Raw genomic sequence first — 27,187 nt, 5'->3', positions numbered from 1 at the left:
CTGACAAGACTACTACTCCAGTCCCATTCCGAAGAGTACTACCCTCCATAAGATACTATTCCGAAATCTTCCGACACTTCTCTACCATCCTCCTGTGATGAAAGGCAAAGAATGACTGGGGGATGAGGGGAGTGGGGGAGGTATTTAATCCTTTGGCTGGGGTGTCTTTGCCTCCTCCTGGTCGCCAGGTTCTGTATTTCCCACAAGTAATGAAAGAAGCCGTGGACTCTCCTCATATTAGATGGAAATAGCAGCATACACTTTAGGAGTAGGATCTACAGTATATATTTATAAACAGATAATGGGATAGAATATAACAGGATCATCTAGTCAGACAAAAATGATTTTCTTTCTTTTTTTTTTCATTCAGCCTTAAATACAAGGGAGGAGACACATACCATTTTAAATAACTTTTGACATAGAATACCAGTCAGTGGTTGAAGTATAAGAGACTGGGTCCTGTATATAGAAAGTATCTTTCAGACTGAATAATACATGCAGGCATGAAGTCAGCTTTTTAGTAGCTGGAATACCATGCAAGATAATTTCCTCTCTATCAGAAGATACACAAGGAATGATGTACTTCTCACGTTCAGACAGTGCATCAAAATTGTCATATAATGTGCTGTTAAGTTCATAATGGCTTACCAGATACATTTTACAATAATGGCCATATATGAACTAACTTCTCCGCAGCTCGGATTAATCGAGGATACTCAGCTGCATTTTGAGAACACAGCCCTCCCGTGTTTGGGCTATCACTGAGCATGCTGGCTGCACGGCGTGGAGTTACTGCAAGTGTATCTGCAGATAAGTATCCCAGTGGATGACTGGCAAGTCAAGGCATATAAAAGGAAAGGAGTACAGCCAAGCCCAGACTTCATAGAATGGACTATCTATACTTTAGAGACTTTGTAGACTCTTGAGCTAAGTATTTCATGATTCCTATTGTATTTAAAGGGACAGTCTAGTCCAAAAAAAACTTTCATGATTCCGATAGAGAATGCAATTTTAAACAATTTTCTAATTTACTTTTATCACCAAGTTTGCTTTGTTCTCTTGGTATTCTTAGTTGAAAGCTAAACCTAGGAGGTTCATATGCCAATTTCTAAGACCTTGAAGGCAGCCTCTTCTCTCAGGGCATTTTGACAGTTTTTTACCACTAGAGGGTGTTAGTTTATGTGTGTCATATAGATAACACTGTGCTCACTCACGTGGAGTTCCAGTGAGCCAGCTCTGTTTGGCTAAAATGGATGTCTGTCAAAAGAACTGAAATAAGGGGGCAATTTGCAGAGGCTAAGATACAAGGTATTCACAGAGGTAAAAAGTGTATTTATATCACTGTGTTGGTTATGCAAAACTAGGGAATGGGTAATAAAGGGATTATCTATCTTTTTAAACAATAACAATTCTGGTGTAGACTGTCCCTTTAACTTGCAACTCATACCATCAGTTAATCCCTGGTGCATTTTGTGTAATTAAATAACTTATTTTCTACTGCATAAGTAACCCATTATATATCAGTGTTCTTATTTGCTTTTCTTTTAAGGTGGCATATACCATGGTGAATAAAAATGAACAGTTTTGATGCACGAGTGCTGTTATGGAGCCTCTGTTTTATTCTCCTTTATTTAATAAATATACAGATGAGGCTTCAAAGAGTATATAGTGTAGTGCTCAGCACAGAGGCATACACTATAATATATGTTAAAGCTTATTATTACAAAACATACCTGACTGGATCTAAGCTTTTTTATTTCAAGCTGACCCCTCTCTTTCAGAAGGTTTTCTTTCTTTGCAATACTCTCTTCCCTTTTCTTTAAATCTTCTTCCAGTTCCTCAAGAGTTTGTCGCTCTTTCAAGACCTTCTCAACCTCCTCATCAAGCCATTTCTTTTGCTCTTCCAATTTCTATATCAAATGATAAAAATTGAACAAAACCCCCCAGATATGACTGTTTTCAAAAATCTATACGGTAAGAGGTCATCACAATTTTTGTCTTCATGCAATAGGATTAATTCCTGAGTGTATATTTTCTGATTTATGTCATATTTTTAAAATAAAAGAAACATCTTAATAAAAGATGCATCAATAGTTTGTCATTAAAGGGACAGTATATTCAAATATAAACTTTCATGATGGCATGCAATTTTAAACAACTTTCCAATTTGCTTTTATCATCAAACTTACTTTGTTCCTTTAGTATTATTTGTTGAAAGATAACCCTAGATAGGCTCATAAAAGGCCTCAACTAATTCCCTGATTAAAACCCTTTATATAAAAGCTATGTTAAGTATAACCACTAAACTGTTTGATAGGTGACCTTCATAAAGCTTATTTAATCTCTATAAATTTACTTTTATCAGCGCTTCAGCTAGTGCCCTACTACTTGACAGAAAGTTAGTTTAATAGCACTGGTATCATCAGTTTTATATTATCTATGAGTTTGTGGGTCCTCACTTGCTGGATTTGGTCTTGAATTCCAGGAACACTCTTCCTCCTTTTAATTGATGCAATTTCTTCATTTTTCAGTTTTAATATCTTCTTCTGCTGCTCAGTTTTTAACTGGAGCTCCTGAAAGATAAATGTAAACATAAATGTTTATTTGATGTACTATTAACCATATGATAAATATTTTGCAAGGAAACATGTTTAAATACATATCAATGCTAACAGGGAATGAATACTTGTGTACAAATTATACAGCTCAGTGACGAGGAAAACCTTCTGCAGCTGTATTGGTGGACATATTTCTCCAATCATGAAAATAATAAAAGCATACATTATTATTAAAAAAGTGATGTCCAATGAAATTAAATGACAAATGTTGAGAAGTATGTGATACAATTAGTGCATATATTAAACACAAATATTTTTGTATTAAAAGTAGGTCTACTAAAATATAAAAACAGAATTTATCTTTACCTGATAAATTTCTTTCTCCTACGGTGTGTCCGGTCCACGGCTTCATCCTTACTTGTGGGATATTCTCTTCCCCTACAGGAAATGGCAAAGAGAGCACACAGCAAAGCTGTCCATATAGCCCCCCCTCTGGCTCCGCCCCCCAGTCATTCGACCGACAGTTAGGAGAAAAAGGAGAAACTATAGGGTGCCGTGGTGACTGTAGTGTACAGAAATAAAAATGTTAAACCTGACTAAAAGCCAGGGCGGGCCGTGGACCGGACACACCGTAGGAGAAAGAAATTTATCAGGTAAACATAAATTCTGTTTTCTCCTACATTGGTGTGTCCGGTCCACGGCTTCATCCTTACTTGTGGGAACCAATACCAAAGCTTTAGGACACGGATGAAGGGAGGGAACAAGTCAGGTTACCTAAACGGAAGGCACCACAGCTTGCAAAACCTTTCTCCCAAAAACAGCCTCCGAAGAAGCATAAGTATCGAATTTGTAAAATTTGGCAAAAGTATGCAGAGAAGACCAAGTCGCTGCCTTGCAGATCTGATCAACAGAAGCCTCGTTCTTGAAGGCCCATGTGGAAGCCACAGCTCTAGTAGAGTGAGCTGTAATTCGTTCAGGAGGCTGCCATCCGGCAGTCTCATAAGCCAATCGGATGATGCTTTTCAGCCAAAAGGAAAGAGAGGTAGCAGTAGCTTTCTGCCCTCTCCTCATACCAGAATAAACGACAAACAAGGATGATGTCTGTCTGAAATCCTTTGTTGCTTCTAAATAGAATTTTAAAGCACGGACCACATCTAGGTTGTGTAACAAACGTTCCTTCTTCGAAACTGGATTCGGACACAGATGCCGAGATGCCATCAGATCCAATTCCGGTGTGCCCCATTGATGAGTCAAGGTTGCAAACACCTCCGGGTGGAGTTCCCACTCCCCCGGATGAAAAGTCTGACGACTTAGAAAATCCGCTTCCCAGTTTTCTACTCCTGGAATATAGATTGCAGACAGATGGCAAGAGTGAGCCTCCACCCATCAAATTATCTTTGATACTTCTATCATCGCTAGAGAACTCCTTGTTCCTCCCTGATGATTGATATATGCCACCGTTGTGATATTGTCCAACTGGAATCTTATGAATTTGGCCGAGGCCACACTAGCAGCACGTTGAATATCGCTCTCAGTTCCAGAATAATGATTGGCAATTGAGACTCCGCCTGAGTCCACACACCCTGAGCCTTCAGGGAATTCCAGACTGCACCCCAGCCCAGAAGACTGGCGTCCGTCGTTACTATTAACCAAGATGGCCTGCGGAAGCACATCCCTTGGGACAGATTGTCCTGCGACAGCCACCACCGAAGAGAGTCTCTAGTCTCTTGGTCCAGATTTATCTGAGGAGATAAATTTGCATAATCCCCATTCCACTGACTGAGCATGCACAGTTGTAGTGGTCTGAGATGAAAGGGAGCAAACGGGATGATATCCATTGCCGCTACCATTAGTCCGATGACTTCCATACACTGAGCCACTGATGGCCGATGAATGGACTGCAGAGCCCTGCAAGTATTTAGAATCTTTGATTTTCTGACTTCAGAAATATTTTCATGTTTGCTGAGTCTATCAGAGTTCCCAGGAATGGAACTCTTGTCTGTGGAACTAGTGAACTCTTCTCTATATTCACTTTCCAACCGTGAGTTCTCAGAAATGACAACACGATGTCTGTGTGAGATTTGGACAGATGATAGGTTGACGCCTGGATCAAGATATCGTCCAGATAGGGCGCAACCGCTATGCCTCGCGGCCTGAGAACAGCTAGAAAAGACCCTAGAACCTTTGTGAAGATCCTGGGAGCCGTGGCCAACCCGAAGGGAAGGGCCACAAACTGATGTTTGTCCTGAAATGCAAATTGCAGGAACTGATGATGATCCTTGTGGATAGGGATGTGAAGGTACGCATCCTTCAGATCCACCGTGGTCATGTATTGACCCTCCTGGATCATAGGCAGAATTGTACGAATGGTCTCCATCTTGATGGGACTCTGAGGAACTTGTTTAGACATTTGAGATCTAAAATTGGTCTGAAGGTTCCCTCTTTTTTGGGAACCACAAATAGGTTTGAATAGAACCCCTGCCCTCGTTCCCGATCTGGAACTGGGCAAATTACACCCATGGTGTAGAGGTCTTTTACACAGCGTAAGAACGCCTCTCTTTTTGTCTGGTCTACAGACAATCTTGAAAGATGAAATCTTCCCCTTGGGGGGATGTCCTTGAATTCCAACTGATACCCCTGGGTCACAATCTCCAATCCCCAGGGATCCTGTACATCCCTTGCCCAAGCCTGAGCAAAGACCTTGCGCAAAGTTCCCTTCCTGCTTAGTGGAGGAAGAGGAAGCAGAGGAAGTTCCTTTAAAATTTCGAAAGGAATGAAAATTATTTTGTTTACTCATCTTGAGGGGCTTGTCTTGAGGTAGGGCGTGACCCTTACCTACAGTAATGTCAGAGATTATTTCCTTCAGTTCAGGCCCAAATAGGGTCTTACCTTTGAAGGGAATAGACAAAAGCTTAGATTTAGACGATACGTCAGCCGACCATGACTTTAACCATAACGCTCTACGCGCTACAATGGCAAAGCCTGTGTTTTTCGCTGCTAACTTTGCAATTTGAAAAGCAGCATCAGTCATAAAAGAATTAGCTAATTTAAGAGCCTTAATTCTGACTAAAATGTCCTCTTAAGGTGTCTAATCCTGGTGAACAAAAATTTTCTTTAGAAGACCCTCTAATTTTTTATCCATAGGGTCTTTAAAAGCACAACTGTCCTCAATGGGTATAGTTGTACGCTTAGCTAGAGTAGATATAGCTCCCTCCACCTTGGGAATCAATTGCCAAAAATCCTGCATGGTGTCAGATATGGGAAACATTTTTCTAAAATTAGGAGGGGGAGAAAACGGTATACCTGGTCTATCCCATTCCTTCTTAACAATTTCGGAAATTCTCTTAGGAACAGGAAAAACATCCATGTAAGTAGGTACTTCCAAATATTTGTCCATTTTACACAATTTTTCTGCGGGAATCGTTATAGGGTCACAATCATCCAGAGTCGCCAGAACCTCCCTGATCAATAAGCGGAGGTGTTCCAATTTAAATTTAAAGGACATAAAGTCTGAATCTGTCTGAGGTAATAAATTTCCTGACTCTGAAATTTCCCCCTCAGACATAAAATCCCTAACCCCCAAATCAGAGCATTGGGAGTTTACATCGGAAATAGCCACTAAGGCATCAGAGGGTTCAGTATTTGCATTAATATCTGACCTATGTCGTTTACCCTGCAAACCTGGCAGTTTAGACAATACCTCTGTAAGGGTAGTAGACATGACTGCAGCCATATCTTGCAAAGTAAAAGAAGTAGACGCACTAGAAGTACTTTGCGTCGCTTGCGTGGGCGTTAAAGGCTGTGACACTTGGGGAAAATTAGATGGCATATCCTGATTCTCTGTAGACTGAGAACCATCCTGAGGCCCACTTTCTTTATTTAAAATGTGATCCTTACAGTGTAAGGCCCTTTCAGTACAAGAAGTGCACAATGTAAGAGGGGGTTCCACTTTGGCTTCTAAACACATAGAACACTGACTTCCCATGTCAGATATGTTGTACAGACTAGTAATAACAGCACAAGTCGTTCCCAATCTTTACTATATGTGAAAAAACAATTCAGCACAAAAACGGTTACTGCGCCTTTAAGAATAAAAAGTGTACACTGTTTTTGCAAAGTCGTTAAAATGATAATCAAAATCAACAATTTTGTTGTTATTAGAGCCTAATGTGCTATTGAATATTGCACCACAAGTAATAGGAGAGTAAAAATTTTATTTTAGGAAATTAGGCAGTAAAAACGATCTGCAGACAAATTTCACTTAATGACTTCTACACCTCGCCACAGCTCTGCTGTGGCGCCTACCTGCCCCCAAGACCTGTCAAAACGATTCGGTCCCACTCCAAAGTACAGCCTTACAGTCGGTTTCCAACCGGAGCTAATGGCTGTTACCTCTCCAGAAACTAACTGCACACTGAAGCGCAAAATTAGGCCCCGCCCATCATGTCTGATGAGCCAAAACTTGAGAAAACCGCATGGGAAGCGTTTTACCAATAAACATATGTACACACTGCTTTTTTGTAATAAACATGCCATGTGAACCCCACAGAAAATATTCAATTTAGCCTCAATAAACCCCATAATCGTTTAACATTAGGTGTTTCCTAGGCTGCCCCAGTGTCTAAACCACGTAGCCCTTAAGTATCCCATGTTATCTAGAATGGGATAATAATACACAGGTTACTACAGTACTACCCTCTAAAAAGGAATACTGCTTACCCTTGCCCCGCATGGGGAATATGTCAGCCAAATTCTGATATATCAGGTCTCCTCAGAATGGAAATGACTGCACATACCTTGATATTGCTTGCAGCAAGAAATCGTTCCCCCATACTGAAGACTTCTCCTGTACTTCCTCAGCAAAACTTGTGGGAACGAAAATCGATCTTAGTTACTACTACTAAGATCATCAGACTCAGGGCATGATTCTTCTTCCATGTCATGCCAGAGTAAAAACAGTACTCACCGGTACCATTTAAAATAAAAAATGCTTGATTGAAGAAAAACTAAACTATCTTTTTATCACCACATAAACTTTACCCTTCCTATTGCTAGCATAGGCAAAGAGAATGACTGGGGGGAGGAGTTAAGGGAGGAGCTATATAGCAGCTCTGCTGTGGTGCTCTTTGCCACTTCCTGTTAGCAGGAGGAATATATCCCACAAGTAAAGGATGAAACCCGTGGACTCGGTATATCTTGTAAAAGAAACAAAATTTATGCTTATCTGATAAATGTATTTATTTCTTGACACGGTGAGTCCACGGATCATCAATTACTGATGGGATATCGCTCCTGGCCAGCAGGAGGAGACAAAGAGCACCAAAGCAAAGTTGTTAAGTATCACTTCCCTTCCCACAACCCCCAGTCATTCGGCCAAAGGAAAAGGAGAGAAAGGAAATAACACAAAGGTGGAAAGGTGCCTGAGGTTTATATAAAAAAAATTGTCTGAAAACAGGGAGGGCCATGGACTCACTGTGTCAATAAATAAATAAATGTATCAGGTATGCATACATTTTGTTTTCTTTCTTAAGACACAGTGAGTCCACGGATCATCAATTACTGTTGGGAATCAATACCCAAGTTAGAGGACACAGGTGATTAGGGAGGTACAAGACAGGTAACCTAAACAGAAGGCACCACTGCTTGAAGAACCTTTCTTCCAAAAGAAGCCTCAGCTGAGGCAAAAGTATCAAATTTATATAATTTAGAAAAAGTGTGCAAAGAAGACCAGGTCGCAGCCTTACAAATCTGTTCTACAGAGGCCATGTTTTTGAAGGCCCAAGAAGAAGAAACCGCCCTAGTGGAATGAGCTGTAATTCTCTCAGGAGGCTGCTGTCCAGCAGTCTCATATGAAAAACAAATAATAGTTCTCAACCAGAGAGAAAGAGAAGTGGCAGTAGCTTTCTGACCCTTACGTTTTCCAGATAAGCAAACAAACAGTGCAGAAGATTGACGAAAGTCCTTCGTAGCCTGCAGATAGAACTTAAGAGCCCACACAACGTCTTAGTTGTGCAAAAAACGTTCTTTATGAGAAGGATTAGGACAGATAGAAGGAACAACAATTTCCTGATTAATATTCCTGTCCGAAACAACTTTAGGAAGAAAATCAAACTTGGTACGGAGAACTGCCTTATCTGCATACTGCAAAGCTGAGAGTTCAGAAATCCTCTGAGCAGAAGAAATAGCAGTAAGAAACAAAACCTTCCAAGATAATAACTTAATATCTATGGAATGCATAGGCTCAAACGGAGCCTATTGTAAAACTTTTAAGAACAAGGTTAAGGTTCCAAGGAGGAGCAACTGATTTAAACACAGGTCTGATTCTGACCAGGGCCTGACAAAAGGACTGTACATCCGGCATGTCCGCCAGATGCTTGTGCAGCAGAATGAATAGAGCAGAAATCTGAACCTTAGAGGTAATGACAGATAACCCCTTATCAAGGCCTTCCTGGAGAAAAACATAATTTATGTAAGAACTTACCTGATAAATTCATTTCTTTCATATTAGCAAGAGTCCATGAGCTAGTGACGTATGGGATATACATTCCTACCAGGAGGGGCAAAGTTTCCCAAACCTTAAAATGCCTATAAATACATCCCTCACCACACCCACAATTCAGTTTAATGAATAGCCAAGAAGTGGGGTGATAAGAAAAAAGTGCGAAAGCATATAAAATAAGGAATTGGAATAATTGTGCTTTATACAAAAAAATCAAAACCACCACAAAAAAGGGCGGGCCTCATGGACTCTTGCTAATATGAAAGAAATGAATTTATCAGGTAAGTTCTTACATAAATTATGTTTTCTTTCATGTAATTAGCAAGAGTCCATGAGCTAGTGACGTATGGGATAATGATTACCCAAGATGTGGATCTTTCCACACAAGAGTCACTAGAGAGGGAGGGATAAAATAAAGACAGCCAATTCCTGCTGAAAATAATCCACACCCAGAATAAAATTTAATGAAAAAACATAAGCAGAAGATTCAAACTGAAACCACTGCCTGAAGTACGTTTCTACCAAAAACCGCTTCAGAAGAAGAAAACACATCAAAATGGTAGAATTTAGTAAAAGTATGCAAAGAGGACCAAGTTGCTGTTTTGCAAATCTGATCAACCGAAGCTTCATTCTTAAACGCCCAGGAAGTAGAAACTGACCTAGTAGAATGAGCTGTAATCCTTTGAGGCGGAGTGTTACCCGACTCAACATAGGCATGATGAAATAAAGATTTCAACCAAGATGCCAAAAAAATGGCAGAAGCTTTCTGGTCTTTTCTAGAACCGGAAAAGATGACAAATAGACTAGAAGTCTTTCGGAAAGACTTAGTAGCTTCAACATAATATTACAAAGCTCTAACAGCATCCAAAGAATGCAATGATTTCTCCTTAGAATTCATAGGATTAGGACATAATGAAGGAACCACAATTTCTCTACTAATGTTGTTAGAATTCACAACCTTAGGTAAAAAATTCAAAAGAAGTTCGCAGCACCGCCTTATCCTGATGCAAAATCAGAAAAGGAGACTCACAAAAAAGAGTAGATAATTCAGAGACTCTTCTGGCAGAAGAGATGGCCAAAAGAAACAAAACTTTCCAAGAAAGTAATATAATGACCAAAGAATGCATGGGTTCAAAAGGAGGAGCTTGAAGAGCCCCCAGAACCAAATTCAAACTCCAAGGAGGAGAAATTGACTTAAAGACAAGTTTTATACGAACCAAAGGTTGTACAAAACAATGAATATCAGGAAGATTAGCAATCCTTCTGTGAAAAAGAACAGAAAGAGCAGAGATTTGCCTTTCAAGAAACTGACGGACAAACCTTTATCTAAACCATCCTGAAGAAATATAAGTCTTCCAGACTCTATAATATATCTCTCTAGATACAGATTTACGAGCCTGTCACATAGTATCAATCACAGAGTCAGAGAAACCTCTTTGACCAAGAATCAAGCGTTCAAACTCCACACCTTAAAATTAAGGTTTTGAGATCCTGATGGAAAAAAGAACCTTGAGACAGAAAGACTGGTCTTAACGGAAGAGCCCACAGCTGGCAAGAGGCCATCCGGACAAGATCCGCATACCAAACCCTGTGAGGCCATGCTGGAGCTACCAGCAGGACAAACGAGCATTCCTTTAGAATATTGGAGAATACCCTTGGAAGAAGAACTAGAGGCAGAAAGATATAGGCAGGATGACACTTGTAAGGAAGAGATAATGCATCCACTGCCTCCGCCCGAGGATCCCGGGATCCGGACAGATACCAGGGAAGTTTCTTGTTTAGATGAGAAGCCATCAGATCTATTTCTGGGAGTTCCCACATTTGAACAATCTGAGGAAATACCTCTGGGTGAAGACCATTCGCCCAGGTGCAACGTTTGGCGACTGAGATAATCCGCTTTCCAATTGTCCATACCTGGGATATGAACCGCAGAGATTAGACAGGAGCTGGATTCCGCCCAAACCAAAATTCGAGATACTTCTTTCATAGCCAGAGGACTGTGAGTCCCTCCTTGATGATTGATGTATGCCACAGTTGTGACATTGTCTATCTGAAAACAAACGAACAACTCTCTCTTCAGAAGAGGCCAAGACTGAAGAGCTCTGAAAATTGCACGGAGTTCCAAAATATTGATCGGAAATCTCACCTCCTGAGATTCCCAAACCCCTTATGCCGTCAGATACCCCCACACAGCTCCCCAACCTGTAAGACTTGCATCTGTTGAGATTATAGTCCAGGTCGGAAGAACAAAGAAGCCCCCTGAACTAAACGATGGTGATCTGTCCACCATGTCAGAGAGTGTCGTATAATCGGTTTAAAGATATTAATTGAGATATCTTTGAGTAATCCCTGCACCATTGGTTCAGCATACAGAGCTGAAGAGGTCGCATGTGAAAACGAGCAAAGGAGATCGCATCTGATGCGGCAGTCCTAAGACCTAAAATTTCCATGCATAAGGCTACCAAAGGGAATGATTGTGACTGAAGGTTTTGACAAGCTGATATCAATGTTAAACTTCTCTTGTCTGACAAGGACAGAGTCATAGACACTGAATCTATCTAGAAACCTAAAAAGGTTACCCTTGTCTGAGGAATCAATGAACTGATTGGTAAATTGATCCTCCAACCATGAACTTGAAGAAACAACACAAGTCAATTCGTATGAGATTCTTCAAAAATGAAAAGACCGAGCAAGTACCCAGATATCGTCCAATAAGGAAATACCAAAACCCTGTTCTCTGATTACAGAAAGAAGGGCACCGAGAACCTTTGAAAAAAATTCTTGGAACTGAGGCTAGGCCAAACGGTAGAGCCACAAAACTGGTAATGCTTGTCTAAAAAGAGAATCTCAGACACTAAAAGTGATCTGGATGAATCGGAATATGCAGATACACATCCTGTAAATCTATTGTAGACATATAATGCCCTTGCTAAACAAAAGGCAGGATAGTCCTACAGTAACCATCTTGAATGTTGGTATCCTTACATAACGATTCAATATTGATAGATCCGGAACTGGTCTGAAGGAATTGACCTTCTTTGGTACAATGAAGAGATAAAATAAAACCCCAGCCCCTGTTCCAGAACTGGAACTGGCATAATTACTCCAGCCAACTCTAGATCTGAAAAACATTTCAGAAATGCTGAGCCTTTGCTGTGTTAACTGGGACACGGGAAAGAAAAAAATCTCTTAGCAGGAGGCCTTAACTGAAGCCAATTCTGTACCTTTCTGAAACAATGTTCTGAAACCAGAAATTGAGAACGGAATTGATCCAAATTTCTTTGAAGAAAACGTAATCTGCCCCATACCAGCTGAGCTGGAATAAGGTCCGCACCTTCATGGGTACTTAGGAGCTGGCTATAGGTTTTCTATAAGGCTTGGATATATTCCAAACTGGAAATAGTTTCCAAACTGATACCGCTCCTGAGGATGAAGGATCAGGCTTTTGTTCCTTATTGTGAGGAAAGGAACGAAAATGATTATTAGACCTAAATTTACCTTAGATTTTTTATCCTTTAAAAAAAAGTTCCCTTCCTTCCAGAAACAGTTGAGATAATAATTTATTACCCTGGAAAGAAAGGGAAAGCAAAGTTGACTTAGAAGACATATCAGCATTCCAAGTTAAATCCATAAAGCTTTTCTAGCTAAAATAGCTAGAGACATATACCTGACATCAACTCTAATGATATCAAAAGATGGTATCACCAATAAAATTATTAGCATGTTATAGAATAATAATAATGCTATAGAATTATGATCTGTTACTTGTTGCGCTAAAGCTTCTAACCAAAAAGTTGAAGCTGCAGCAACATCCGCTAAAAATATAGCAGGTCTAAGAAGATTACCTGAACATAAGTAAGCTTTTCTTAGAAAGGATTCAATTTTCCTATCTAAAGGATCCTTAAATGAAGTACTATCTGCCGTAGGAATAGTAGCACATTTAGCAGGAGTAGAGACAGCCCCATAACCTTAGGGATTTTGTCCCAAAAAACTCTAATCTGTCAGATGGCACAGGATATAATTGCTTAAACGTTTAGAAGGAGTAAAAGAATTACCCAAATTATTCCATTCCCTGGAAATTACTTCAGAAATAGCATCAGGGAGATTAAACACTTCTGGAATAACTAAAGGAGATTTAAAAACCTTATTTAAACGTTTAGATTTAGTATCAAGAGGACCAGAATCCTCTATTTCTAATGCAATTAATACTTCTTTAAATAAAGAACGAATAAATTCCATCTTGAACAAATACAAAGATTTATCAGCATCAACCTCTGAGACAGAAACCTCTGAACCAGAAGAACCATTATCAGCATCAGAATGATGATGTTCATTTAAAAATTCATCCGAAAAAAGAGAAGTTTTAAAAGACTTTTATGTAAACTAGAAGGAGAAATAACAGACATAGCCTTCTTAATGGATTTAAAAAATAAAATCTCTTATGTTTATCAGGAACACTCTGAAAATTAGATGTTGACGGAACAACAACAGGTAATGTAACAGTACTAAAGGAAATTTTATCTGCATTAATAAGTTTGTCATGACATGCAATACAAACAACAGCTGGAGAAACAGATACCAAAAATTATAGCAGATACACTTAGCTTGGTAGCTCCAGCACTAGACAGCGATTTTCCTGTAGTATCTTCTGACTCAGATGCAACGTGAGACATCTTGCAATATGTAAGAGAAAAAACAACATATAAAGCAAAATTGATCAAATTCCTTAAATGACAGTTTCAGGAATGGGAAAAAATGCCAAAGAACAAGCTTCTAGCAACCAGAAGCAATGAAATAATAAGACTTAAATAATGTGGAGACAAAAGCGACGCCCTTATTTTTTAGCGCCAAATAAGACGCCCATATTATTTGGCGCCAAAAATGACGCCACATCCGGAACGCCGACATTTTTGGCGCAAAATAACGTCCAAAAAATGACGCAACTTCCGGCGACACGTATGACGCCGGAAACGGAAAATAATTTTTGCGCCAAAAAAGTCCGCGCCAAGAATGACGCAATAAAATGAAGCATTTTCAGCCCCCGCGAGCCTAACAGCCCACAGGGAAAAAAGAGTCAAATTTTTGAAGGTAAGAAAAAATGATTAATTCAAATGCATTATCCCAAATATGAAACTGACTGTCTGAAAAATAAGGAAAGTTGAACATTCTGAGTCAAGGCAAATAAATGTTTGAATACATATATTTAGAACTTTATAAACAAAGTGCCCAACCATAGCTTAGAGTGTCACAGAAAATAAGATTTACTTACCCCAGGACACTCATCTACATGTTTGTAGAAAGCCAAACCAGTACTGAAACGAGAATCAGCAGAGGTAATGGTATATATAAGAGTATATCGTCGATCTGAAAAGGGAGGTAAGAGATGAATCTCTACGACCGATAACAGAGAACCTATGAAATAGACCCCGTAGAAGGAGATCACTGCATTCAAATAGGCAATACTCTCCTCACATCCCTCTGACATTCACTGCACGCTGAGAGGAAAACCGGGCTCCAACTTGCTGCGGAGCGCATATCAACGTAGAATCTAGCACAAACTTACTTCACCACCTCCATCGGAGGCAAAGTTTGTAAAACTGAATTGTGGGTGTGGTGAGGGGTGTATTTATAGGCATTTTAAGGTTTGGGAAACTTTGCCCCTCCTGGTAGGAATGTATATCCCATACGTCACTAGCTCATGGACTCTTGCTAATTACATGAAAGAAAGATAAGATCCTTGGGATCCTGACCTTGCTCCAAGAATATCCTTTAGAATCACACCAATAAAGATATTTACGCCATATGTTATGGTAAATATTTCTAGTGACAGGCTTACGAGCCTGAACCATGGTCTCAATGACCGATTTGGAAAATCCCCGCTTAGCTAAAATCAAGCGTTCAATCTTCAAGCAATCAGCTTCAGAGAAATTAGATTTGGATGAAGGAATGGCCCCTGAAGCAGAAGGTCCTTCCTCAGCGGTAGTCTCCACGGGGGTAGAGACGACATCTCTACTAGATCTGCATACCAGATCCTGCAAGGCCATGCAGGAGCTATTAGAATCACTGATGCGCTCTCCTGCTTTATCCGAGCGATGACTCGCGGAAGGAGAGCAAATGGAGGAAAGAGATATGCCAACCTGAAGTTCCAAGGAACTGCCAGAGCATCTATCAGAAAGGCTTGAGGATCTCTCAATCTCGAACAGTATTTTGGGAGCTTGGTGTTCTGACGAGACGCCATCAGATCCAATTCTGGTAACCCCCATTTGGTTGTTAACCAGGAGAACACTTACGGATGAAGTTTCCACTCCTCGGGATAAAAGGTCTGTCTGCTCAGAAAATCCGCCTCCCAACTGTCCACTCCTGGAATGTGGATGGCAGATAGACAGCAAATGTGAGCCTCCGCCCACTGGATGATCCGTGCCACCTCCTTCATGGCTAAGTTACTCTGATTTCCCCCTTGGTGGTTGATGTAGGCCACTGAGGTTATGTTGTCCGCCTGAAACCTGATAGACTGGGCTAGGGCCAGCTGAGGCCAAGCCATCAAGGCATTGAAAATCGCTCTCAACTTCAGAATGTTTATGGGGAGAGCAGATTCCTCCTGAGACCAAAGTCCCTGCGCCTTCAACGAATCCCAGACTGCTCCCCAACCCAACAGGCTGGCATCCGTGGTCATGATTACCCAAGAGGGTCCCCTGGGACAGATGTTCTTCTGACAGTCACCACGGTAGGGAGTCCCTTGTTGATTGATCCAGAACTATTCTCTGAGATAGATCTGTATAATCCCTGTTCCACTGAGCAAGCATGCATAGCTACAGAGGTCTCAAATGGAACCACCATCAACCCGATTACCTCCATGCATTGGGCCACTGATGGTCATGCCGCCGACTATAGTGACAGGCAAGCCGGCAGAATCTTGGCTCTTCTGACCTTTGTCAGAAATATTTTCATTGATAGAGAATCTATAATGGTTCCTAAGAATATCATTCTTGTAGTTGGAACAAGATAACTTTTCTCCAAATTGACCTTCCAAACGTGGGATCGAAGAAACACCAACAAGATCTTTGTATGGGATTCTGCTAGTTGCAAACATGGCGCCTGAACCAGAATGTCGTCCAGATAAGGTGCCACAGCAATTCCCCGGGACCGAATCACTGCCAATAGAACTCCCAGAACCTTTGAGAAAATCTGGGAGCTGTGGCGAGGACAAATTGGAGGGGTTCAAATTGAAAGTGCTTGTCTAGATAGGCAAATCTCAGATATTTGCGATGGTCCCTGTGAAAGGGAACAATCAGGTACGCATCCTTCAGGTCTATGGTTGTCATGAATTGACCCTTTTAAATCAGAGGCAGAATGGAGCGGATATTCTCCATCTTGAAGGACGGCACTCTGAGGAATCTGTTTAGTAACATTAGATCTAGAATAGGCCTGAAAGTTTCCTCTTTTTGGGGAACTACAAACAGGTTTGAGTAAAATACGAGAACCTGTTCGTGACTTGGAACAGGAACAATCACTCCCAAGAGGGAAAGGTCCTGTACACATTTCAAGAACGCCTCTCTTTTTATCTGGTCTACAGATAATCTTGAGAGGTGGAACCTGCACCTGGGAGGAAAAGATTTGAACTCTAACTTGTACCCCTGGGAAACTATGTCCACTGCCCATGGGTCTGGGACATTCCATTCCTAAGCTTGCGCAAACTGAGAGTCTGCCCCCACTTGAGCCGATCCCGGATCGGGGGAAACCCCTTCATGCTGACATGGATTCAGCTGCGAGTTTGTTGGATTGCTTCCCCTTGTTCCAAAGACTGACCGGGCTTCCAAGAGGGCTTGGATTGTTCCTGTTTGGTAGAGGCAGGGGAACACTTACCTCTGAAGTTATGAAAGGAACGAAAATTAGTCTGTTCCACCTGTGATATCGGAAATAATTTCTACCAATGCCGGCCCGGTCTTTCCCTTGTAAGGGATTGCCAAACCTTAGATTTAGAAGAAACATCAGCAGACCAAGATTTAAACCATAATGCTCTATGCACTAAGATTGCAAAGCCAGATATTTTGGCCGCCAACTTAATGACCTGCAAAGAAGCGTCAGTGATAAATTAATTAGCTAACTTCAGAGCCTTTATCCTATCCTGAATCTCCTCCAAAGGAGTTTAAGCTTGAAGGGATTCAGACAAGGCATCAAACCAATAGGCTGTCGCACTGGTTACTGTAGCATTGCACACCGCCCGTTGCCATTGTAACCCCTGATGAGTATACATCTTCTTTAAAAAGGCCTCCAGCTTATTATCCATAGGATCCTTGAAAGAGCAACTATCCTCAACAGGAACAGTAGTTCTTTTGGCCAAAGTGGAAATCGCCCTTCCACCTTTGGAACCGTCTGCCATGACTCCTTTATGGAGTTGGCCACCGGGAACATCTTCCTAAAGACAGGGGAGGAGGAAAAAGGAATTCCTGGTCTCTCCCATTCCCGGATAATAATCTCTGTTGCAAGATCTGGTACTGGAAACACCTCCCCAGGTGAGGGAAACAAATAGCCTGTCTTTATACATCAGAGTTCTTTCAATGCAAGAACTACAAAAAGGCAAAGGAGGTACAACATGGACATTCAAACAAATGTTGCACTCTATATCAGACATAGACTTTTAGTCCATAAGATTACAAAAAAATATATATTTTCAAAATTATGTACTGTCTCTTTAACCGGTAACGTTAGATAACAAACAGGACATTGGTTACAAAAACCGCAGTTAAACAAGAATACCTCTCTTTCTTAAGGGCAATCTTTTTTTTTTTTTTTTTTTTTTTTAAAAACAGAAAACTTTAATTACAAAAGGCAATGAAAAATAAACGGTCTGGCCCCTATACACCTCAGCGCTAAGCTGAGGTGCCTACCTGATCCTTTTCTGGCACAGAACCCGGGAAGAAACACTATAAGCTGCTGCGTATGTAAACCACCATAAGCCGATAGCAGGGAAAATGCGTGAAGTCACAGCTCGCCCTGCACCCGGAAGGAGCTCCGCCCCTCGCGATGTCACGGCCGGTGCCGTTTTACTGGGCCGCAAATGCATCGACTTTCTCTTAAGGCAATATCTACTGAAACCCTTAAAGTAAAAACGACTGCCCATACCAGCAGTCTTAAACACTGAGCCACCAATAAAAATAAGAAATTAACACAATATTAAATCTTACACTCTCTCTGACCCACCATTGCAGTGCCCTGCATCCTGTCAAATGTATCCTCAACTCAGGATAACTCAGCCCCCATAATGATGCAGAATGTTAATAAAGTGCCAGGGTTTCTGAATTAACTGTCTCCTTCAATAACTAAAATGGCACTTACCTGCACCACTGACTGTCCGACAGGAGGACATCTCACCTGGTATGAGAGGAAGCCCCTCCTCACAGAGACCTATGGATAGAAGAAGGAACAGAGTAAGCCTACGCTGGCATTCTGTTTAAAGGCAGCAACTTGTCAGAAAAAACGCAGTGAGGCCCACCCCACAAGTTCCTGACTGCTTAAAAGCTACCACAGCCCTACTAAAGAGACTAACGTGAAGTACAGCTAAACCCAGTATGACAGGGAAGATCAGAGCAAGCCTGCTCTGGCTTTAAAAAAAAAAATCTTGATAGAAAAATCTTATACAGACACCTAAACTTCACCTCCTCCTTGCACTGAAGGCAAAGAGAATGACTAGGGTTGTGGGAAGGGAAGTGATACTTTACAGCTTTGCTGTGGTGCTCTTTGCCTCTTCCTGCTGGCCATGAGTGATAGCCCAACAGTAATTGATGAACCGTGGATTCACTGTGTCTTAAGAAATAAATATAGAAAACGTCCCTTTCTAAGCAAATAGTGAAAAAGACATAACAATAAAAAAATAAATACTACAAAATAGCTTCACAAATGTTCCACAAAAAGAAAGTCTTAAGAATTTCACTGGAAGTGAACTTACCCCCAGATTGAAATATAAATAAAACATTTTATAGCAATTGTGGGTTTTTTTCGTATTACATGCTCAAAAGACACTGTGACAATCAGGACAATTTTACCACTTATTTAACATGGTCAATTTATGTCAACTTCTAATTTGAGGGATGGCCTCCTTCCTATTCCTAGACCATCTCCAGTTTCTAAGATTTGCCTTTCAAAACAAATTTTTCCAGTTTGTAACGCTTCCGTTTGGTCTATCTAGGTTCTAGGAACTCTCTTGTCTGTAATAAGAGCTCATGTAGCTCAGTGGCTCTATACATGGATGACATATTGGTTCAGGCTCCATTTTTTCCTTCAGCTGTATTTCATACCAACAGTCTACTGCCATTTCTTCGCAAACATGGTTGGAGAATTAATTTCAAATTTTTTTATCTCAGTTATCAAGAGTCTCTTTTCTAGGAATCATTATATACTCCGTGACCATGCAGCTTTCTCTAATGGAACAGGGATCAAAGTTACAGTCAGTTTGCTTAAAACTCCACTAAATTGATTAATCTGTAGCTTAATGTATTGAAGTGATAGGTCTGATGATTGCAGTATCAGATGTTCTTCCTTTTGCACAATTCCAAAGGAAACCTCTTCAACTTTGCATGCTTCGACAGTTTCACTCAACTCTCTCATAGAATCCAATGGGATTCTTCAGTGAGAAAATCTCTGTCTCCGTTAATCTGAATGTTCCAGTCAGGCCCACAGAACTTGGTTTGCAAATCTGATTCGGATGTCAAGGTTTCTCCAATCATCAAGATGTTGTAGCTCTCATCTTAATAGATTAGAGATTGTATAATAGAGGTTTCATTGACACTGTATTGAACACCTTATTTCAGGCCATAAAGTAAAATTTCTCAAATTATTTTTTATTCTTATGCTTTTAAAAACTAGGGTTTTAGCTGGCATTCTTTTAGAATTCCAAGAACGTTTCTTTATGCAAGTCGGTTCGGATAATAATCTGCTTACTCTTTAACCCTTTCGCAGCTAAGCATTGTTTACACCCCAGTGCTTAGCCAATTTTTAGATTTTTTTTGCCACCTACATGTAAACCCTATTGTAAGTCAAATTTCAGTTAGTGACCCACACAAATTGTATTTTCTTTTTTCCAGCAGGCCCAGCAGATTCACAATATAGCATTATTGTATTTAAATTTCGTGGCATATGAGATAGATGCAGCAAAAACACATTTTGTTTTGAATTTTAGTATATAATATTGAAAATGGCCAAGTGACCAATGCTGTTACAGTAATCACCATATCACCAATGCTGTTACAGTCATCACGGGTAGCCACATGTGAAATAGGGGCCCATATGGGCTTTTGGGGGTTATAATATACAATCCTGGTGAGAATCCACAAGAACCGCTCATTTTCATTTTATACTTATTTTTTCTGGGGGCAGATCTAGTTTACACCTCATTTTCCATACTTTGTCCTTTCCTGCCTTTCTACTTCTCCTTTCTTGACTATATGTCAGACTAGAATACCTGAGAGGTAGAAGGGATTATGTGTTCTTTGGCCAGGAGTTGAATCCCAGGAGTAATGGCTTGTGGATTCTCTTTCACTACCATGAAATTAATTAATTTACTAGGTAAGCATAAATTAGGTTTTTTTGTAGTTTCTTATGTAAGGAAAGATCAGATTCTGGAAATGTTGCATAGGTGTGCATGGCAGGATTTGCTAAGCGCATGTATATGTGGATTGAATGTGAGTTCAGACAGTAGACCTGGGGTGAGTTATTGAGAATAGTGTAGCTCAATAAATAACGCAGGATGCGGCGTTGCTGGCAGCTTCCGTGAACCCGGCAATAGACCGGAAGTGACACCGGTCTGTGTAAGGCAAGTTCAACCCACTTAGAAAACGGAGCGCCGTAGCAGTGGCGAAACCAAGCCACTAATAGAATCCAAGGTACAAGAAAAAAGCAGGCACTGCAGTGAGGTTTCCTTAAAAAAAAATATATGACCTTTATTGTGTAAACAGGTTAAAAAAAACTCCCAGCTACATACGCTGGATACACGCAAAAAGAGACAATGGCAGGAGAGTGCAAGAGACACTGTGCACTGTCTAGTTTCTTATGTAAGGAAAGATCAGATTCTGGAAATGTTGCATTGGTGTGCATGGCAGGATTTGCTGAGCGCATGTATATGTGGATTGAATGTGAGTTCAGACAGTAGACCTGGGGTGAGATATTGAGAATAGTGTAGCTCAATAAATAACGCAGGGTGAGTTATCTTGCGCTTGGTCTCACGCTAAGAATAACTCAGTTGATATTACAAGTGGATGGATAAAACATTTAACAAGACCATCTTTGTGTGCCCAAAACTTTATCTTGCACTATACTTTTAATGGATAGTGTAAGGAGAATTAGTGCACTCTTGTGCTTGCATTATATGTGGCAAGTTAAGTCTTGTGCTTGAGCGCAATCCAAAAATAATGCTTTAAAAAGGAAATTTATGCTTACCTGATAAATTGATTTCTTCTACGATACGAGTCCACAGATTCATCCTTTACTTGTGGGATATTATCCTCCTGCTAACAGGAAGTGGCAAAGAGCACCACAGCAGAGCTGTCTATATAGCTCCTCCCTTGACTCCACCCCAAAGGTCATTCGACCGAAGGTATAGAAAGAAAAAGGAGAAACTAAAAGATGCAGAGGTGACTGAAGTTTAAAACACAAAAATATAATCTGTCCTAAATTGACAGGGAGGGCCGTGGACTCGTCGTAACGTAGAAGAAATCAATTTATCAGTAAGCATAAATTTCATTTTCTTCTACTAGATACGAGTCCATGGATTCATCCTTTACTTGTGGGATACAATCCCAAAGCTACAGGACACGGATGAACGGGAGGGACAAGAAAGATACCTAAACAGAAGGCACCACTACTTGAAGAACTTTTCTCCCAAAAATAGCCTCAGAAGAAGCAAAAGTATCAAATTTGTAAAATTTGTAAAAGGTATGAAGGGAGGACCAAGTCGCAGCCTTACAAAACTGTTCAACAGAAGCATAGTTTTTGAAAGCCCATGTGGAAGCCACCGCTCTAGTAGAATGAGCTGTAATCTTTTCAGGAGGCTGCTGTCCAGCAGTCTCGTATGCCAAACGGATTATGCCTTTCAGCCAAAAAGAAAGAGAGGTAGCCGTAGCTTTTTGACCCTTACGCTTTCCAGAATAGACAACAAATAGAGAAGATGTTTGACGGAACCACGTCCAAGTTATGTAACAGACGCTCCTTCTTAAAAGAAGGACTAGGACATAGAGAAGGAACCACAATTTCCTGATTAATATTCTTATTTGAAACAACCTTAGGAAGGAATCCAGGTTTAGTGCGCAAAACCACCTTATCAGAATGGAATATAAGATAAGGTGAGTCGCATTGTAACGCAGAAAGCTCAGAAACTCTTCGAGCAGAAGAGATAGCAACTAAAAACAGAACTTTCCAAGATAGAAGTTTAATATCTATGGAATGTATGGGTTCAAACGGAACCCCTTGAAGAAAATTTAGAACTAAATTCAAACTCCATAGCGGAGCAACAGGTTTAAACACAGGCTTGATTCTAACTAAAGCCTGACAAAACGACTGAACGTCTGGGACATCTGCCAGACGCTTGTGTAGTAAGATTGATAAAGCAGAAATCTGTCCCTTTAAGGAACTAGCTGATAATCCCTTCTACAATCCTTCTTGGAGAAAGGACAAAATCCTAGGAATCCTGATTTTACTCCATAAGTAGCCCTTGGATTCGCACCAATAAAGATATTTCCGCCATATCTTATGGTAAATTTTCCTAGTGACAGGCTTTTGAACCTGAATCAAGGTATCAATGACCAACTCAGAGAATCCCCGCTTAGATAAAATCAAGCGTTCAATCTCCATGCAGTCAGTTGCAGAGAGATTAGATTTGGATGTTGGAACGGACCTTGAATGAGCAGGTCCTGTCTCAGTGGCAGTTTCCACGGTGGCAGAGATGACATTTCCACCAGATCTGCATACCAAGTCCTGCGTGGCCACGCAGGCGCTATCAAGATTACCGAAGCCCTCTCCTGTGTGATTCTTGCAATCAGACGAGGTAGGAGAGGAAAAGGAGGAAACACCAAGGTTGAACGACCAAGGTACTGCTAGAGCATCTATCAGTACTGCTTGAGGATCCCTTGATCTGGACCCGTAACAAGGAAGTTTGGCATTCTGACGAGATGCCATCAGATCCAATTCCGGTGTGCCCCATTGATGGATCAATGCCACAAACACCTCCGGATGGAGCTCCCAACTCCCCCGGATGAAAAGTCTGATGACTTAGAAAATCCGCTTCCCAGTTCTCCACTCCTGGGATATATATTGCTGATAGATGGCAAGAGTGAGTCTCTGCCCATCGAATTATCTTGGAAACCTCTATCATTGCTAGAGAACTCTTTGTTCCCCCTTGATGATTGAAATATGCTACAGTCGTGATATCGTCAGACTGGAATCTTACGAATTTGGCCAAAGCCAGCTGAGGCCATGCTTGAAGCACTTTGAATATTGCTCTCAGTTCCAGAATATTTATTGGTAGTAGGGACTCCTCCTGAGTCCAAACACCCTGAGAGGCTGGCGTCCGTCGTAACTATGACCCATGCTGGCCTGCGGAAGCACTTTCCCTGGGACAGATGATCCTGCGACAACCACGAACGAAGAGTCTCTGGTCTCTAGATCCAGATTTATCCGAGGAGATAAAACCGCACAATCCCCATTCCACTGTCTGAGCATGCACAGCTGCAGTGGTCTGAGATGCAAGCGAGCAAATGGCACTATGTCCATTGCCGCTACCATTAACCCTGCTTGAAGAAAATAAAAACTATCATTTTATCACCGGAATGTGGGCTTCCGGTTGTGGGAGGTGCCTGTATAGACGCGTGTTGTCGGCGTCCTGAGAGAACCATCCTCACACAGGGGCCCCCGAGCATCTCCACGGCCGATGCGGTGCATGACACTCTGGCCAAAAGATCGTGGTCTGGCTGGGAGGGATTCCCTCCATGTCGAGATGCACTGTCCGGAGAGCAGGAAGTCTGAATAGCCATCTGTGACTCACTGGCTAGAGTCGCGAAACAGCCCAGACAGCCGCTTCAAGGGATAAGCTTGATATTATAGCGCTCCCAGGACCCTGGGATCTGGAGGAAGGTGACATCGCTCCCTAGACCTGGGATAGGAGACAAGCAAAGGCCGATTAGTACCCACTGGGATCGGGGTAACAAGAAGTCTGTCGAGCTGCTCGCCCTGCACGGCGAAAAGTAAAGTGTGATATGCCTCCCAGAATCTCCTGGACATTCGATACCTGCAAGCCGAAGATAGAGGATAACCTGGTTTTATGCCTCTCCTAGACGAGCTGGATCAGTTTGGAGGTTTGCCCTGCTTGCTCTAACTGTCCGGGGGTAGGAGGCTGGAAAGGACGCTCTGCAGGAAAGATAAGTTTGTTTCCTTTTTTTTCTATGATAAAGGTCAAGCTACTTACGGTTAAAAAAAAGAAAAAAAGCATAAACTTTATTTTCCTGCTGAAAGTTGATTACCTACAGCCCCCCAGAAACTGTCTTTTTTTTTTCTTTCCCTTGGGAAGCAGAAGTGAGAAACCGTGGGTCCATGTACAAACTATTTCACCCTTAAAGAAAAAGGCATATGGAGGAAAACTAAGCCTGGAGATTATTAAGTCTCTACTTTCTCCTATCAGGATTCTCAGATTAAAAAAAAACCCATAATTTATGCTTACCTGATAAATTTATTTCTCTTGTAGTGTATCCAGTCCACGGATCATCCATTACTTATGGGATATTCTTCTTCCCAACAGGAAGTTGCAAGAGGATCACCCACAGCAGAGCTGCTATATAGCTCCTCCCCTCACTGCCATATCCAGTCATTCGACCGAAACAAGACGAGAAAGGAGAAACCATAGGGTGCAGTGGTGACTGTAGTTTAATTAAAATTTAGACCTGCCTTAAAAGGACAGGGCGGGCCGTGGACTGGATACACTACAAGAGAAATAAATTTATCAGGTAAGCATAAATTATGTTTTCTCTTGTTAAGTGTATCCAGTCCACGGATCATCCATTACTTATGGGATACCAATACCAAAGCTAAAGTACACGGATGATGGGAGGGACAAGGCAGGATTAAACGGAAGGAACCACTGCCTGAAGAACCTTTCTCCCAAAAACAGCCTCCGAAGAAGCAAAAGTATCAAATTTGTAAAATTTTGAAAAGGTGTGAAGCGAAGACCAAGTCGCAGCCTTGCAAATCTGTTCAACAGAGGCCTCATTTTTAAAGGCCCAGGTGGAAGCCACAGCTCTAGTAGAATGAGCTGTAATCCTTTCAGGGGGCTGCTGTCCAGCAGTCTCATAGGCTAAGCGAATTATGCTCCGAAGCCAAAAGGAAAGAGAGGTTGCCGAAGCTTTTTGACCTCTCCTCTGTCCAGAGTAAACGACAAACAGGGAAGATGTTTGGCGAAAATCTTTAGTAGCTTGTAAGTAAAACTTCAAGGCACGGACTACGTCCAGATTATGTAAGAGACGTTCCTTCTTCGAAGAAGGATTAGGACACAATAATGGAACAAAAATCTCTTGATTGATATTCTTGTTAGAAACCACCTTAGGTAAAAACCCAGGTTTGGTACGCAGAACTACCTTATCTGCATGAAAAATCACATAAGGAGAATCACATTGTAAGGCAGATAGCTCAGAGACTCTTCGAGCCGAGGAAATAGCCATCAAAAACAGAACTTTCCAAGATAAAAGTTTAATATCAATGGAATGAAGGGGTTCAAACGGAACTCCTTGAAGAACTTTAAGAACCAAGTTTAAGCTCCACGGGCGAGCAACAGTTTTAAACACAGGCTTAATTCTAACCAAAGCCTGACAAAAAGCCTGGACGTCTGGAACTTCTGCCAGACGCTTGTGCAAAAGAATAGACAGAGCAGAAATCTGTCCTTTTAAAGTACTAGCCGATAATCCTTTGTCCAAACCCTCTTGGAGAAAGGACAATATCCTAGGAATCCTAACCTTACTCCATGAGTAATTCTTGGATTCACACCAATAAAGATATTTACGCCATATCTTATGGTAGATTTTCCTGGTGACAGGCTTTCGTGCCTGTATTAAGGTATCAATGACTGACTCGGAGAAGCCACGTCTTGATAGGATCAAGCGTTCAATCTCCATGCAGTCAGTCTCAGAGAAATTAGATTTGGATGATTGAAAGGACCTTGTATTAGAAGGTCCTGCCTCAGAGGCAGAGTCCATGGTGGAAAGGATGACATGTCCACTAGGTCTGCATACCAGGTCCTGCGTGGCCACGCAGGCGCTATCAGAATCACTGATGCTCTCTCCAGCTTGATTTTGGCAATCAGTCGAGGGAGCAGAGGAAACGGTGGAAACACATAAGCCAGGTTGAACAACCAAGGAGCTGCTAGAGCATCTATCAGCGTCGCTCCCGGGTCCCTGGACCTGGATCCGTAACAAGGAAGCTTGGCGTTCTGGCGAGACGCCATGAGATCCAGTTCTGGTTTGCCCCAACGATGGATCAGTTGAGCAAACACCTCCAGATGGAGTTCACACTCCCCCGGATGAAAAGTCTGACGACTTAGAAAATCCGCCTCCCAGTTCTCTACGCCTGGGATGTGGATCGCTGACAGATGGCAAGAGTGAGACTCTGCCCAGCGAATTATCTTTGAGACTTCTAACATCGCTAGGGAACTCCTGGTTCCCCCTTGATGGTTGATGTAAGCCATAGTCGTGATGTTGTCCGACTGAAATCTGATGAACCTCAGGGTTGCTAACTGAGGCCAAGCTAGAAGAGCATTGAATATTGCTCTTAACACCAGAATATTTATTGGGAGGAGTTTCTCCTCTTGAGTCCACGATCCCTGAGCCTTCAGGGAGTTCCAGACTGCGACCCAACCTAGAAGGCTGGCATCTGTTGTTACAATCGTCCAATCTGGCCTGCGAAAGTTCATACCCATGGACAGATGGACCCGAGATAGCCACCAGAGAAGAGAATCTCTGGTCTCTTGATCCAGATTTAGTAGAGGGGACAAATCTGAGTAATCCCCATTCCACTGACTTAGCATGCATAATTGCAGCGGTCTGAGATGCAGGCGTGCAAATGGCACTATGTCCATTGCCGCTACCATTAAGCCGATTAC

At 41.5% G+C, this 27,187-nt stretch overlaps 1 protein-coding gene across 1 annotated transcript in view; it reads right to left on the bottom strand.

Annotated features, from left to right (window-relative positions):
• KIF27 (kinesin family member 27) overlaps positions 1-27,187 on the bottom strand; it is a 489,881-nt gene that overhangs the window by 251,870 nt on the left and 210,824 nt on the right. Inside the window, 2 exon segments of the mRNA XM_053702449.1 lie at positions 1,734-1,910; positions 2,460-2,573. Coding sequence (XP_053558424.1) covers positions 1,734-1,910; positions 2,460-2,573 — 291 coding nt within the window.

The sequence above is a fragment of the Bombina bombina genome, chromosome 2 (genome assembly GCF_027579735.1).
Source record: "Bombina bombina isolate aBomBom1 chromosome 2, aBomBom1.pri, whole genome shotgun sequence".
Lineage (NCBI taxonomy): Eukaryota > Metazoa > Chordata > Amphibia > Anura > Bombinatoridae > Bombina > Bombina bombina.
The sequence above is the reverse complement of the archived record's forward strand: the minus strand, read 5'-3'. Positions and strand labels throughout refer to the sequence as shown.